At 41.3% G+C, this 15,959-nt stretch overlaps 1 protein-coding gene across 5 annotated transcripts; it reads right to left on the reverse strand.

The window, feature by feature from the left end:
• Nucleotides 1–1,221: 1,221 nt before the first annotated feature.
• Nucleotides 1,222–10,561, reverse strand: marveld2a (MARVEL domain containing 2a). 5 transcript variants are annotated; one of them, XM_018697312.2, is made up of 9 exons: nucleotides 10,460–10,561; nucleotides 8,082–8,173; nucleotides 5,813–6,784; nucleotides 5,451–5,671; nucleotides 4,558–4,581; nucleotides 4,296–4,459; nucleotides 3,826–3,997; nucleotides 3,188–3,238; nucleotides 1,222–2,394 (listed from the first exon to the last, which is right to left on the reverse strand). In XM_018697312.2, the coding sequence occupies exons 3-9, from the start codon at nucleotides 6,765–6,767 to the stop codon at nucleotides 2,275–2,277; spliced, it is 1,707 nt and encodes a 568-aa protein (XP_018552828.2). In that variant the 5' UTR covers nucleotides 6,768–6,784; nucleotides 8,082–8,173; nucleotides 10,460–10,561; the 3' UTR covers nucleotides 1,222–2,274. The 5 variants fall into 5 exon arrangements, with proteins under 5 accessions (XP_018552828.2, XP_018552846.1, XP_018552856.1 ...); XM_018697330.2 differs by having other exon boundaries at nucleotides 4,546–4,581; XM_018697340.2 differs by having other exon boundaries at nucleotides 4,546–4,581; nucleotides 8,115–8,173; nucleotides 10,460–10,552.
• Nucleotides 10,562–15,959: the final 5,398 nt, after the last annotated feature.

Consider the following 15,959-nt stretch of genomic DNA (forward strand, 5'->3'; position numbering starts at 1 on the left):
ACTATCAGGTTTTTTTCTTTTGGTTAAAATGAAGCAGCAGCAGCATTAATGAGATCAACCTGCATGTCACGTATGGAGTCCTGAATCTGACAAAATATAAAGTATTATCAGACATGTCATAAATAAAAACGCATATATAAACAATATTCTTAGTTAAATCATCATAAAGTAGCATGAAAGAAATAGCCCATAAACTTTCCTCTACCACCAATTTGTCTATTAAATAAATTCAAACTTAATTTATTTTTTACTTTAAATTTAATAACTGAACATTTCTGTTAATCTTTTACAATCTTATTTTATTCTATTTGTTAAATAAAAATAAATGAGACAAAAAAAAAATCCATAAACAATACCAGATAATAAAATAATACAGAATGAGGTCAAAACAAAGGGTGAAGAAAGAGCAATCATTTTAGAACTACAAATATGACAAATAAATATGAGTAAATATGAATGAGAGATAAACAGAAGTTTAAAGATGTTTAATTTACTGAGATGTTTTTGCATAAAGTAAAATTATAAAGCTGTTAATTCAATGTACACTCCATTTTCAAGAGATTTACTTGTTCATGTATTCAGTTATATTTTTGATTTCTCTGACAACCCTTTATTACATGGAGTTATGTAATAAAGGGTTATTGAGTTCAGGGATACAACTCATGATTATTTTCTTTACCAGTTAATTGGACTTTTATTTTCTTGATTGTTTTGTGTATAAAATGTTAGCAAATAGTGAAAAATGTTCCTAGAACACACAGTGACATTAAAATTGCTCGTTTTGTTCCAACACAGCTTAAAAAAATACTCAGTTTAAGACAAAGAACAGCAGCTAATCTTAACATTTTCAAGGCTTTTGACGTATTTTTGCTTGAAAAGAACTGCTGGTCCAGCTTTAGATCAACTGACTCCTTCTTTCAGCTTAATTTTACATTAATTTACATTGAACCCTGGTATTTTCTTTTCCTGATTGCCTGACTGCTGATTTAAAAAAAAAAAAAAAGACTCAGACACAGACTCAGTGCAAAGCAGAAATGTGTTCTGAGGACAGAAAGCACCAGACGTTTACTTAAATTATGAAAGAATATGGACAATTACAGCAAAATATTTACAGTTACACTTGCTAACATAAAAGAACTATAACCTTTATGACAGCATGGCCATCTAATCGAGAGGTTCAGTGGTTTAAAGAGGATAAACTGAGGAAATTTAAGTGAACAATAAGGTACAAAAAGTTTATTCTATGAAATGACAGGACAGATCACATTAGGACACATTATAGGACATGCATATTTATAACATATATAACAGCTGCATATTAAAAAAGACACAATGTGCAATTACAACAATCCAAACAATCATCACAGCAGTTCAAGAAACCAGCGAGATGGGATTTGTCCTGACAAGCAGTGGTTTTCATTTCAAGGCTGTGGAAGTTATGAAATTTCTACAGACAACTGACAAACGAGACGACAGAAAGGTAAACCTGGACAGGAATAATGCAGCATATTTAATGTCTCCTCCCTCCTACTGCAAACATTCACATCAGTTACCAGTCATCTGCCAAATGAAGTGGTTAACCTCTGCTACTATATAGTCACAGTATACAGAACATATGCTTATTCGCTTTCTGGCAGAGCGTTACGTGAGAGGATCAATACCACTGTTGCATCAGCCAGGAGACTGTTAGCTTAGCTTAGCATAAAGACTGGAAACCAGGGGAAACAGTTAGCCTCGCTCCAGATATCCACCTTTAAACACCTCTAAAGCTCCTGTTTGTTTAATCTGTACAAAAACTGAAGTGTAAAAATCTCAGTTCACTTGTGTTTCTAAGAAAACAACACGGCTAACTCTCATCTTTACACTAGCAGGAGATATAAAATGTTAATTGCAAACTTTAGCGATGCATGTAGGCGGCTAAGCTCCCTGGCTTCTGGATGCATGTATCCCACAGAGATGAATGTGATATTGATTTTCTCAGGTGGATTTCCCAAAATGCCAAACTGTCCCTTTAAGCATAAAACATTCTACCCCTTTGGTTCTACTTGTGGGCTTTAATAAACACAGACAAACAAAGCTGCTGATGAACGTTTTCTCACAGACAACCGTTACACACATTTACAAGTTAAAGCAGGCTGAAAATCCCCCTGATGCTCCTGTGGTCTCCAGTTAAAATGTAATTTTTCACCACCACTTCCTGCTTATAGCCGTCAGCGTTTAGGTCTGTATTAGTGTCCGGTGGCGCTCCGGGGTAGAGAGACGCCTCAGAGGGTTTTAGCTGTATCCGTCGTTCCACTCCATGACTTTATCGTAGTCCTGGATCTTCTGTTTGATGTGAGACAGTTTGCTCTTCAGGTACTCGCAGCGCTCCTTCTTCTCCAGGAACGTCGGATCCTGGGAAACACAAAGTCAAATTCAGGTTTTATTTTCTTCAGACAAACACAGTGACTTCTACTGATCATTTACTGTGTCATTTCATCGGTTAGGATGCAGTTACTTTTTATTACTGTGGAGCATCTTAATGCTTGAAACAGGAATTATCAGAATTCTAAAGAAAACAAGAAAGTAAAGAAATAAATATTTCTTAAAGGGAGCAGCCTGACGCCTGTAGAGCCCCACTGCTGCCTAAAAACTATTAAATCTGCTGCTGAAAATAGTCCCCAACATAAACACTTTTCCCTGTTTGAGCAAAAAACAAATTGCTTTAGGAAATTACTGAGTATTTTAACAAAAGATACTTGAATTGCCTCAGGTTCCACCATGACCTCTGTGACAGAGGAACATGGACTCTCACAGCAGTTTTCACCTCATTTACTTTCAATTGACGCAAATTTATGCAGCAAAATCTAATCAGATCATCTGCTCCGTCTGGAGGACCTGTGGTGCAAGTATGACGTTTGTTCTGTGAGTCAGGTTGAAAAGAATGTAGCCTGGTGACGCGACATGACAGCGAAACATCTGTGAGACGTTTACGTCACCAGCAGGAACCAAGAGAGAGACATTAAAACTTTATTGATTCTGGTCTGTTCATGAGATCTGCTGACAAAAAACCAAAATATAGAAAAGCAGCAGCCTCATTCTTTAACCTGTGGAGAGAGCGTCTGTTCTGATCTGCTGCTGTTTGAAGAGATAATACTGAGTCTAACTGCTACAGACTGTGTGTGGAAAACAGTGACAGGCAGCTCACATTTTTCTTCCTCTGGTACTCCTGAAGGATTCTGTTGATGCGATCAACCTCCTACAGAAAGACACAAAGACAGACTCTTATTCGTGTAATGACGCTGTAAAGAATCAGCCCTCTGGATGGAGCAGAGAAGGAATGTGAGGGTGGAGGGGAACAGGAAGTGCAAACAGAGGAAGTTACAGGACGGGGAAATGAGGCTTATTTGAACAACAAAAAGCCTGAGTACAATAATCCAGACGCAGAATCAGTCTCTCTCCAAAACGCTTCCTCATCTCTGACATGAAACCAAACACTGTCCAGTCTGGTTCAGTCCTGAGCACCGAATCAGACCAGAGGGAGATAGCTTTGTTTATCAGAGCAGTATCTGTGCAGGAGGAGGAGGCACGACTGCCCCGGGATCGTCTGCTCCTTACTTTAAACACACGGTTTTATTATTTCACATGAATGATTCTCTGTCTCTTTTTTCCTCTGAGCTGATTGTTTGCAGAGACAGTGCTTCAGTTGGAGAAAGGTAATGTCACATTTCTGGGCAACAATTCAACAACATTTGGATCCAGAAAAGTCATTAGGACACAACAAACAGATAAACTATTCCTCTAGATAGAAACCCAGGCTTCAGACACGTGTGTGTAACTAATTACCATCTGGCTGGTGGGGTTCTGGGGCAGACCGCGCATCATGGCGTCCATCTCGTCAAACTTCTTGAGGGTAGCCTGCACCTCAGAGTGGAGCTCCTTGTACTCTGCGTACTGGTCGTTGAACACAGCTCGGTACTGGTCCCGCTCCTCATCTGACTTTATGGATGGGTACTTGCTGCAGGGAGGAGGCACAGGATCACACTTTATTAACATTCATTACCTGTATGACTTTTACTGTGATCTTGCTTTTGATTGTGTCAGAGTGACTCATGTGTTTTACATGCTGCATGTGAGGCTCTGAAATGCAAATACAGAACAGGGAAACCAGCTGCTCCTCCTGCTCTGCAGCTCTGAGACACTGCCTTCTACATCTTTCATATTTTAAAGCCCAAAGCGCTGAGAGGCATCAGCGGACCACATCTATCATCAGCTGCAGCCTCTTTGTGCTCTCTGTTTGTCTTAGCATCACTTACGCAATATAGTCAGGCACAATAACAGGTTTTGGGATGTGTCCTGATGGTATGGCTCCCTGCAAAATCTTAGCTGGAACTGGTTTTGGAGCAGCCTGGATGGGAACGACCGAGGAACCTTGGACCTGTTCTGGAGTTCTGGGAGCAGGAGCTGCATCTGGAACAACCTGCAGAGACACAGCAACAGACGGAAAACACAGCGATGTCAAAATGATTAAGGAGACTGAGCAAACAAATACTGCAGGCTGCTTACCAACGAGCGTACCATTCTCAACTCAGAGGGCTGCATCTGTACACGAAAACATACAACAACATTACTAATAATGATAATTAGTATATAATCATTATAATAAACCATTAAAGGAACAGTTTTACCATTGGAGAAACACATTTATTCACTTTTCCGACTAAGACATCTTAAGTTGGATGAGGATATGTGTACAGTAAACACGCAGCTGCAGCCAGGAGATGGTTAGCTTAGCTTAAGATATGCTAAGACAAGCTAACCGTTTAGGGTAGTCTGTGTATTACATGCTACGCCCAGGTGTTCTCTTCAGGAGAGTCTGGTGCTCGGTCCAGGGGAGGAGTGTGATGATGGAGCAGGTCTGGGGGGTTTTGTGAGTGAGGAGAGGGACTTTGAAATGGATCCGTTTTGGGACAGGACAGGGAGGATGTGTTGAGCAGGTGTGCTAGGCTAACCCGCTACATCAGAGCCTGATTCTGTCCAAAGGTTAAAGAATAAATAATCAGTAAATAAATCAGCCCAGGAAGGTTTATTTACTTTAAACTTCAGTCTTTATGTGAAGCTCAGCTGTACCTGCTCTCATCTTAACTCTCAGCAAGAAGGTAAATTAGTGAACTATTCCTTTAAGAGACCAAAACATAAACCAACAAGCGACAGAATTTTCAGCGAGTGTGTCCGCCTTATTTCCCTCCAACACACAGGCAGAGATTCACTCTACATGCTACAGCTTTAGGCCTGTGTGCAAACTCTGTGGTTTCTGTTACAGTCTGTGTGTGTGTGTGTGTGTGTGTGTGTGCTTGTTTTTTTTCAGTCATCAAAATGGCCGACCGTGCTGGAACAAATCCTTTAGAAGAATTCCTGAAAGAATCTGAGGAATCCCACGAATCCCAGCCCCATAAAGACGAAGCTCTTACCTCCTGGCCGTACCGCTCCCGGTATCTGCGTGCAGCTTCATGTCTCCACAGCTTGAGACACACGAGAGCTCCGATCAGATAAATGAGCATAGTGACAAACAGGAAGATGATGGCAGCGGTCTGTCCGGCCTCTGTTCTGCAGAACACCCCGTTGATGCCATTGTTGAAGACTGGGTAGGAGCAGAGCCCTCCACGGGTCGTGTCACGGACATAGACAATGCCTGGTAAACAAAACGCAAACATGGCATGGTAGAGACTTCAGTGTTCAGATATCCGATGACTAAGCTCCTTCATCCATGTCTACACAGTCAAAACGTTTCAAGACGTCTCGTTCGGCTGAGAAAATCCACCTGCTTACCCACCTGCTGCCATGTAGAGAACTGCCAGAGCCAGGTTTATGGTGAACTCCGTCAGAGGCCACCAGGAGGAGTCCAGCAGGATGGTGCGGTAGTACATGGTCATCCCCAGCACCAGTACAATCACAGTCACCAGCCAGGCCAGCCCCGCCACCACCAACACAAACGGGGTCTTGGGGCCCGTGTAGTAGGACCCGCCTGTGCCGGCACCGTAGAAACCTCCTCCGTACGCTCCACCAGGAGACGAGTATCCGAACATGTTGAACCACTCGTTGTCTTTGTGGATGTAAGCACAGACGCAGGCAAACACAGCTGCTCCCAGCAGGAGCTCCACACAGCCCAGAATCCTCAGCAGTCCCGCCCAGGACTTCATGAAGGCGTAGCGCTGATGGTACTCCTCCACTCGCTCGCTGTAGGTCAGACCCGTGCGGTAGGTGCGCCCTGACACAGACTCTTGGGCATCGTGTCCATCCAGAAGCTCCTTTCTCGAGTTGTAGCTGCCACCTGAGCCCCCATAGGGATCCCGGTACGATCCGGGAACAGAGGGGGAGTGCGGCGGCGAGCAGCGCACCCCCTCAGTGGTGCTGTTGTTGTTGTTATATGAGGAGGCAGGCATGGACCACGGCTTGTTGCTGCTGCGGTTGCTTCCTCTGAAGAAGTTCTTCCAGGAGTCAGGGATGAAGCGGTGGACTGGTTTGATGTCGATGGCGGGGTCGTTCTCCGGGTCGGTGTTGTCCTCGCTGCCGCTGGGATCGAACTCGGGGCCGACGGGGGGCTGGTCCGGCAGAGGCGGAGGTGGGAGGGGGTCGGCGCTCTGGGCGAGATGGGGCGCTCTCTGCTCTCTCAGCGGCTGCGGGTCGTAGGGGTCTTCTCGGGGTAACGTGCCCTGTGGTACCTGGTCATAGTGGGGCGCCTGGCGGACTCGCTCAGTGCGTCCGTAAAAGCCTCCTCCATAGGACATGAGGATAGTGATGGTCCCTGAGAGGTGGACACACATTCATTCAGTGGTGTTTAAAGGTGGTTCAGTTTATGTATTTACAATAAAACGATCAAAGTCCAGCTGCAACTAACATTTAAAAATATTTCCAATTGTTTGCATCGTTCATCATTTAACTCACATCAGAGAAAAGATAAAACACCTGCAGCTCCAGCTTCTTAAAGAGAATTAGCTGCTTTTCTCTATTTAAAAAAAACTGTACACTGAATATCTTTGGGTTTTGGACTCTTGGTTGGGAAAAGAAAAGAAGCGATACGCACATGTCACCCTGGACTTCAGGGAAACCTGCAGCTCTAGTTTTCTACATCAGTGTCAGATCTCCCAGAGAAAACTGGCAAAACTGTAAGTGACCGCTGAGCCGTCTGCAGCTGCTCAAATGTCATTTTTTCTATTATAACTGATGTTGACAGATCACAACAGTGAAGTTTGATTGTTGTATGAGGGCCAGCTCATTAACTGTTTGGCCTGGTCAGCAATAAACAAACCAAAAATCGGATCATGATTTCTCAGAAACAGTCAATAGTCCAAAACACAATGATACTGATAGAATACAGTTGGTACCAGAGAGGGATCTGAGTTTTGCTTGGAAAGCAACAGAAATGATCAATGATTATCAGAATAGTTGCCTGTAATTGCCCAATCGTTGCAGCTGTAGGAGCAGGTCAAGGTGAAGACTTCAAATTGCTCGTTTTGTTCAAACAACAAACCACAACTATTCAATTTTCTATTAAACAGGACAAAGAAAAGCAGTGGTTAGTAAAGCTGCTGATTAACTTTCTGTCACGCCACCAGCTGATTATTCATTTGAGCTCAAATCATATTATCAGTTCAAATCATTCAGAGCCGAGGAGGCAAAGAGGAAGAAGCCAAACAACAACATGTCCCAGACTGAAGAGAAATTTAAACGAGACATTCAGACCAACACTCATGCATCGTCTTCTTACTCCAAAACCGAGGAACTAAAGAAAACCAACCCCCCAGTACCTGAGGTCACCAGGTAAAACACCAGCCACAGCTCTCATCAGTGAAGACCCAACATCGTCCATGCAAGCGGAGCCAAGAATGCATTTTTGTGCTGCAACCCAATAAGGAGCAGGTCGAATTCCTTCTGTTGTAATAACTGCTCATGTATTGTGTCCAGGAAAGCTCAACTTACCAGTGGTTGTTAGAGGCAGCACAAAAAACCATTCTTAACACCCAGACAGCCCTTAGAAGCCCATTTCTTTAAGTGGATTTGATCTCGAGAGGTAAAAAATAATACGAACTGTGCTTGAATACCTCTTTCACACGCAGTCACTCAACACGACTTACATTGGCTTGCAGGTCAGAATGCAAACCTGGTATGAACATACAGTGTGCCGAGGAATCACCTGAAAAGCAAAAACAAGAAAAGATCAAATGACGATGATGAAGTTCACCGGCTTGTTCTGTCAGAGCAGCAGCAACTTGGATTTCTGAGGTTATGAGAAGAACTTTGACTTTTTAGTGTTGAACAAGACGTCTGAGAAGAGAACTCCAGTATTTTTTCATCTTGGTCTTGTTTCCTCATGTTTTTGTGGAGAAGTATTCAGACCCTTTACATCAGGAAAAGTACCACACAGTAACACAAACACAGTGTGGTGTTCCAGCAGCTCCTGTGTTCTGCTCGGTAAAATCCCTGTTTTTGTCAATGGAGTCTGGTGCTGATATATACTGATGTTTCTGGATCTTCCTCTTTAATAAAAAGCTCTGTCTCTGTAGGAATCCTCTCATAATGTTGTCAGACTGATAATAACAATCTGAGTCTGTCAGTGGGCGTATGTTGACAGGCTGTTGGATTACACTGCAGCAGCTGTTTGCAGTGGCTGGTTGCACTGTTCTTGCTCAATGCTGCACCTAATCCAAAAATATTGTCCCTATCAATCATTATCCTTTAAAGAGCACAATAAAACTGAACCTCAACACCTTAACACACTTCATCTGATGAGGAATATCATGGGCTCTAACAGAGAGCTCCTCAACAGCTACAAAAAAATGTTGTGATGGCAGCTTTCCACCACTCCCTGGTGTTTTACCGACCAAATGATCAGTTGATTAATCATGTAAATATTATGACTGAGGATAAATTCAAATTAGACTTTAAAGAATATTATTCATCATCTCAGAGAAGCAGCAAATCCTCAGATTAGAGACCAGAGAATTCTGAGCACTAAGCTAAGCAAACACAATAACACGACCACCCTGAGTCAGACAGTGAGTCTGATTTTCTCAGAAGTCAGGACAGTTTCACAGAGTCTCTGCTTCAGTGTCAGTTCAATCCAGGATCAGAGTCTCACTGAGGAGGACTGTTAGAGACCTCATCAGACTCTTTGTGTAGTACACCATCAGACCTCCTCATGTTATCAGGAAACTGCTGGAAAGCTGCTCGGTTAGAAAAAGAAACACCTCAGCTCTGATGGAACAACGTGACGCTGCTTCTTTACAATATTCACCAGTAATGACAACGTGTGTGTGCAGAGATTATTCAGATCCTTTACATGAAGTAAAAGTTTTTTAAACATCATCTGTTAGCAGCTCTGCATGTGTTCAGTGTGCAGTAATTGTAACAGTGTTTTCCTATGAAACACTGAGGAGCAGAAACAGGAAGTGGCATGAAAAGAAAAGACCTGAGTAAAAAAATACCTCTGATTTCTCCATACTGAGTTCACCTGTTCACATACAGCTCAACACTGCTGTTAATCCTACATCCACAATGCACCACTGCAACTAAAAGACTTCAACTTTTATGAAGTTATATGGACTATAAGTTATAGTCATTCCAGTAATGCAACACAACACTAAATATATTTACTGTACATGGTCGTACAGAACAACAACAGGTATGTAAACAAACAGTGTGTCTTCTGCTCATCAGTTATCAGACCTTCTTTCTCCTCTTTAAAGCAACTCAGTGTTATTACTGACATGATTAAACACAACCATCCACAGCATCTCTGCATTATTCACCTGAACACTGAGGAATATTTAAACCCTGTGCATCTGTAATGTTATTATTGGATCATAGTTATTATTTCCATCTCCTTTTGTTTTTCAGTCTCCTCCCCTTAAATATAAATATATAAGTAACAGAAACAAACATATTGTTGGTAACCTCAGCTTCCAGATGTTTATGTATTTGTAATAATTCCTTTATGGATGAAGCAGACTGGAGTGAATTTGTGTTGTGTAATTAGTCCAGTCCACCTTAAACGCTGCTGCCTGTCAGTGGAGATACTCGAGTAAAAGTAGAGTTACAGTGTGCTCCAGCTCTGGGCCTGATAACGTTACAGACCTGTGGACCTGCAGCTGGCTCTCAGCCAGACGGAGAGAGTCCACTAAACTGTGCTGTGCCTCGGTTTTACTCTGCGTCCTGCTCCATGTTGCTGTGTTCAGGTGTGACCGCGTGCAGCTCTCCAACACGTCTGTTTTTTTTACCAGTTTACTTTCGATAACTTTCGGCTGAGGAGGGAAACTTTCCTCGAGCAGCAGCCTCGCATTAAAACGCTCCGTTTCCCGCGGACTCTTCACTAAAACTTCACATTTCAGACGAGAAAAGTCTCCTGGTCGAGTTTCTGCTCGAAGCGCCGCTGAACGCGTTAAATCCTGGATGTAAACAGAGTCTGAGAGTCGCTGCTTACCTTGTTCGCTTCCCTTCCTTCTCCGTCTTCTTCTCTCCCATTTCAGTAACGTTAAACCACAGGTTTCCCTCGGACCCGACCACGTGACCTGCCCATCCCAGTGACGTCACTCAGACAGAGGAGCAGTTTACCTGTTTGAAAGGGCACCGAGCAGCTCACCTGAGCTTCCGCAACACTGATACTGTGACGAACTCATCACCTGATACCTTCATAAATCATAAATATTGGGACTTTTACATAAGGAAGGAGGGTCTGAATACTTCTTCAACCACTCAGAAATCATTCAATTGACTCATGTATAATGTATAAATAAATACAACCTATTCATCAGGGGTCCAGGCAGTGAAGTTGCAGGAACTAGAGCTGAGTGATAAAACAATAACTATCCAATATAATAATTTTCCTCACTAGAAATATAACAAAACATCAATAAATGTTCAGTAGAATTAATTTCCATACTTGAGATAACTCATGAACTGCCAATCACATCACAGAGACATGTACTGTGGAAATTAGGTTTTCTATTTGTTTAGATTTTATCATGATAATTAATATACTACCTCAGGTTTATTAAATGTTCTACTGTTTGTCAAGTGTTTGTCATGTTCTGACCATAAAGAAAAGTTTAAAACCACTACACTTTTGGCCTTATCACCTACACCCATCTCTTCTTCATTTATTTTTCTCTGCTAAAAGTGTTGGTGCAGGAAAAACCACAATATCTAGAAACATGAAACTTAACAGAGTTTCCAATTATCTGTCTCATGAAACTTGACAAGTTGTAATTCATTGGATGATCCCCAAGTTTCATACATACAGACCACTAGGAGACGATATTCAAATATTATTTTTTTTTTATTATTATTGAGAAATTATCAGGAAAAAAGTTAGAATTCATTGTAACATCTTCTAACTTTTCTCAAAGATTACTTTGATAACTAAATCAATGTGGCTGCCAGAAACAAATCCAAATTCAGTGCATTTCCACTGTGGACATCCAATCAATATGAAAATTCATACATAGGTACATAATGTTATAAAGGAGGACGCTATAAGACCTTAAACCAAATGGCCACAAGGTGGTGCTGTGACAAAGATGTTTACATTTAAACCTGTATCTCAGAAATGACTCAACCTAAATAAAAAAAGCCCTTTTTGTCTTGCTTCCTACCATAAACAACTCAAACCACAATAATCTTCTCGTCTTTTCACACTGTTTAAAATACTTTGTTTTTCTCAACTTGTCTAAAACTGTTTTAAATTTAGTGTCAGTTATTTACACATTGTTTACTAGAGGCTGTTCAAGAAAACTGTGCGAACATGTTGTAGCACATATACCCTCGTCTTCTGAACTAGAGAAAGTAGATACCTGTTCGTCTCACAGGAATTAGTATTTTATATGACTGGGTTTTATTGACAACCTTTAACACTGACTCAGTGACACACAGCCTGTACAAATGTGGCCTGTTGGGAGCTGCCAAATTTTTTAAAGGGTTTCTCACATGTCCACTGAGATGGACAACGTGAGTTTGAGTTTTTTGAGCTATGTATTTAACAAACTGATGAATAAAATGCTAAATTATGTGAAACCTATAAAATATTATGCAGTTTTAATAATGTTAAACTTATGTGTTCACATATTTTAACATATTCTAATACTGTTCAACACAATGCAAAAACATTGAACCTCGCTGCTGACTTGTTCATTCATCATCACTGCAGAAGAGAAGCAAACAGTTGAATCACAGCTAAAACAGACACTGCAGATGAATTATTTTCAAGAACAACAAAGTCACAGTAACGGTATGAATTGTACTTGCAGTGCAGGGTTCTGAGGATACAGGCAGAGCTAAAAAGCCATGGTTTATGTGTCTGAATATTTAATTGCACAGAAGAAGGAAATGGATCTTGTGCCGGTGATGAAGACTAATTGCCCTGTAATTAAATTGTAATTGCTCCCTCCTCAGTTTTTGAATTATTAGAAACAGGGATATTTAAGAACAGGTGTCCTTTAACACTGTGATACCACATCTACCCCCTCTCTCTTCTCAAATATTTGATTAATAGAAATATTTTGTGCCATTTTCTGTTATTTTTTTTGTTTTTTTTAACTTTCACCCTCATCATGTCCTGTAAACGTGATCAACAGGCCTTTAGCTTCATGTAGTCGACCTTTCAGTTGTTTCTTTCCCACAATAAAGATCTAAGTTCACTCCATCTGTGGTTATATTATAAAGACATTATGATTCATAGTTTGTCTGTATGATGTTTAAGTCCCAAAACTGTGGCCTGTAAAATATTTTTGTTCAGTTTTTTTTTTTTTTTTTTGATTGATTTTGACCCTTGATATTTTTTAATTCTTACAGGTAAATAAAGGTAAATCTTAATTTTCAGTTATTTTCAGAGAAGTTAAAATCAACTCAGCATCATTCTCAAACACAATCAAAGGACATTTGATTTCCTGGAAATGAAAACTTCAAAAAGTTTCACAGACACTAGAGGGCACCAGATCACAAAATTATCTCTTTTTCTGATGACAACAACAACACTGCAACCTAAGTTTCTACCCATGATATTTATCTTGACATTAATCTTACACAAACTCAGGAATTTAATTTTGTAAATTGAGTCTGAAACCTTGACAATAAAGCCTAGAGAGCATAAAACCTTAACAGAAATCTAAAACCTTATAAAAAGTGGTCTAAAAATATTTTTAAAACATGTATAGATTTTGATTATTTTGATTTTTAAATGTGTCCAAAAATCATATTTCTAGAGCTTCAGCTTCAGGTCAGTCTTCAGACCTTTTTGATAGCACTCATATAACTTTAAGAGGATTTACTATTTCAACCAAGTAAAATTTTATTATATTTTAAGAAGGTATTTCATCACATAGCTGCTGTATCATCATCAGTCAACCCTGCTCTCTAAACTCATGCTGGTTATCCACTGTGTAAACTCTGCGTCACAGAAGAAAAATGACTTCCTTAAACAGAAAACAGTGGCTGACAATCTGTTTCTGTGCAATTATAATTTTCTGAAACTGAGCAGACCTTTGGATGGTTTCTATGACTGAGCGAATACATTACACCTGTAGTTACCATTAGACCGGTAAAGCTTTCCATTTCTGAACGGCAACAGGCGCAGATTCAAATTCTTGCAGCAATGACTCAATTGCAGTTACTAACTAGCTGCTAAGGCTAACATCAGCTACATGACGTGCTTGAAAATAGCGCTGCAATGTTGATTAACTGATTATCTGATCAACTATTTTGACAATTAATTAACTTGTTTAATTTTTTTTTTTCAGGCAATTCCAGAGAAAACTTTTCCACCACCTCATCATTGTTGTTGCCTTATTAACCTAAATACATTTTACAGCTGGCACACATTTGATTTTGGTTGAAAATGCAAGTGAAACCGGTACAATGTGGAACCCTAGTTTAGAGTGGTTTTGTTTGCTTGTGTTTGTTTTTGTTTTGTTTTTTTAAACAAAGGAAATCATATACATTTACATCTATTAAGTGAAATGAAACAAAGTGTGTAAAGTAAGAACAACAGATAGATGCAAGAAAATTTAGTTTTTGTTTTTTATTTTTTTTTTGTTTTGTTTTTTTTGTTTTTTTTTATATTTGTGTGTTTTTTGTTTTGTTTTGCTTTGTTGTTTTTGCGATCCCTCTGTTCACCCCTGAAGGAGATGTAATTCAATTAATTGTTTTCACAGCAGACTTTTTGCCTGGAAAATAACAGGTGAACCGCCAGTGAACACCTGCGCATTTCTGGCAATGTTAAATTAGACCCAAGAGTCCACCACGAGCATGCAACTTGGCGTCGGCGGCAAGGAAAAATTCCTTGAGCAGAACCGGGCTCATGGTGGGGCCATCTGCCTTGGCCGGGCCTCATGTCTGCCATGAATAAAATCAATTTCCTTACAGTGGGTGATGGAGGGGGAGGCAGCTCATTCGCTGCTGGTGGATGCAGGCACCGCTGGCCTCTTCCACCTTTGAGGTTTCCGCAAGCCCAGGAAGTGGCGGAATCTCTTAAAGGTTGATTTCCTGGGGGCTGTTTCAGTCTCTTCTGCTTGGGGTAGGTCATTCTCATGTTCCACAGGCTGCTCCTGCTCTTCCTCCACCTTCTCTTTCTCTGTTTTGAGCTCAGCGGCGAGCTTTTCCAGGCTGAGCTTAAGTTGGTTCTGGACAACCTCATGGTTCTCCTTCTCTGTTTTCAGCTCAGCGGCGAGCTTTTCTTGGCTGAGCTTAAGGTGGTTCTGGAGAAGTTCGTGGTTCTCTTTCTCTGTTTTCAGCTCAGCTGCAAGCTTTTCCTGGCCGAGCTTAAGTTGGTTCTGGAGAAGTTCGTGGTTCTCTTTCTCTGTTTTCAGCTCAGCGGCGAGCTTTTCCAGGCTGAGCTTAAGTTGGTTCTGGACAACTTCGTGGTTCTCTTTCTCTGTTTTCAGCTCAGCGGTGAGCATTTCCTGGCTGAGCTTAAGTTGTTTCTGGAGAAGTTCGTGGTTCTCTTTCTCTGTTTTCAGCTCAGCGGCGAGCTTTTCCTTGCTGAGCTTAAGTTGGTTCTGGAGAAGTTCGTGGTTCTCTTTCTCTGTTTTCAGCTCAGCGGCGAGCTTTTCCTTGCTGAGCTTAAGTTGGTTCTGGAGAAGTTCGTGGTTCTCTTTTTCTGTTTTCAGCTCAGTGGTGAGCTTTTCCTTGCCAAGCTTAAGTTGGTTCTGGAGAACCTCGTGGTTCTCTTTCTCTGTTTTCAGCTCAGCAGCGAGCTTTTCCTTGTCAAGCTTAAGTTGGTTCTGGAGAAGTTCGTGGTTCTCTTTCTCTGTTTTCAGCTCAGCGGCGAGCTTTTCCAGGCTGAGCTTAAGTTGGTTCTGGACAACTTCGTGGTTCTCTTTCTCTGTTTTCAGCTCAGCGGTGAGCATTTCCTGGCTGAGCTTAAGTTGTTTCTGGAGAACCTCGTGGTTCTCTTTCTCTGTTTTCAGCTCAGCGGCGAGCTTTTCCTTGCTGAGCTTAAGTTGGTTCTGGAGAAGTTCGTGGTTCTCTTTCTCTGTTTTCAGCTCAGTGGCGAGCTTTTCCAGGCTGAGCTTAAGTTGGTTCTGGACAACTTCGTGGTTCTCTTTTTCTGTTTTCAGCTCAGTGGTGAGCTTTTCCTTGCCAAGCTTAAGTTGGTTCTGGAGAACCTCGTGGTTCTCTTTCTCTGTTTTCAGCTCAGCAGCGAGCTTTTCCTTGTCAAGCTTAAGTTGGTTCTGGAGAAGTTCGTGGTTCTCTTTCTCTGTTTTCAGCTCAGTGGCGAGCTTTTCCTTGCAGAGCTTAAGTTGGTTCTGGAGAAGTTCGTGGTTCTCTTTCTCTGTTTTCAGCTCAGTGGCGAGCTTTTCCTTGCAGAGCTTAAGTTGGTTCTGGAGAACCTCGTGGTTCTCTTGCTCTGTTTTCAGCTCAGCAGCGAGCTTTTCCTTGTCAAGCTTAAGTTGGTTCTGGAGAAGTTCGTGGTTCTCTTTCTCTGTTTT

Source organism: Lates calcarifer, linkage group LG9, assembly GCF_001640805.2.
Source record: "Lates calcarifer isolate ASB-BC8 linkage group LG9, TLL_Latcal_v3, whole genome shotgun sequence".
NCBI lineage: Eukaryota > Metazoa > Chordata > Actinopteri > Centropomidae > Lates > Lates calcarifer.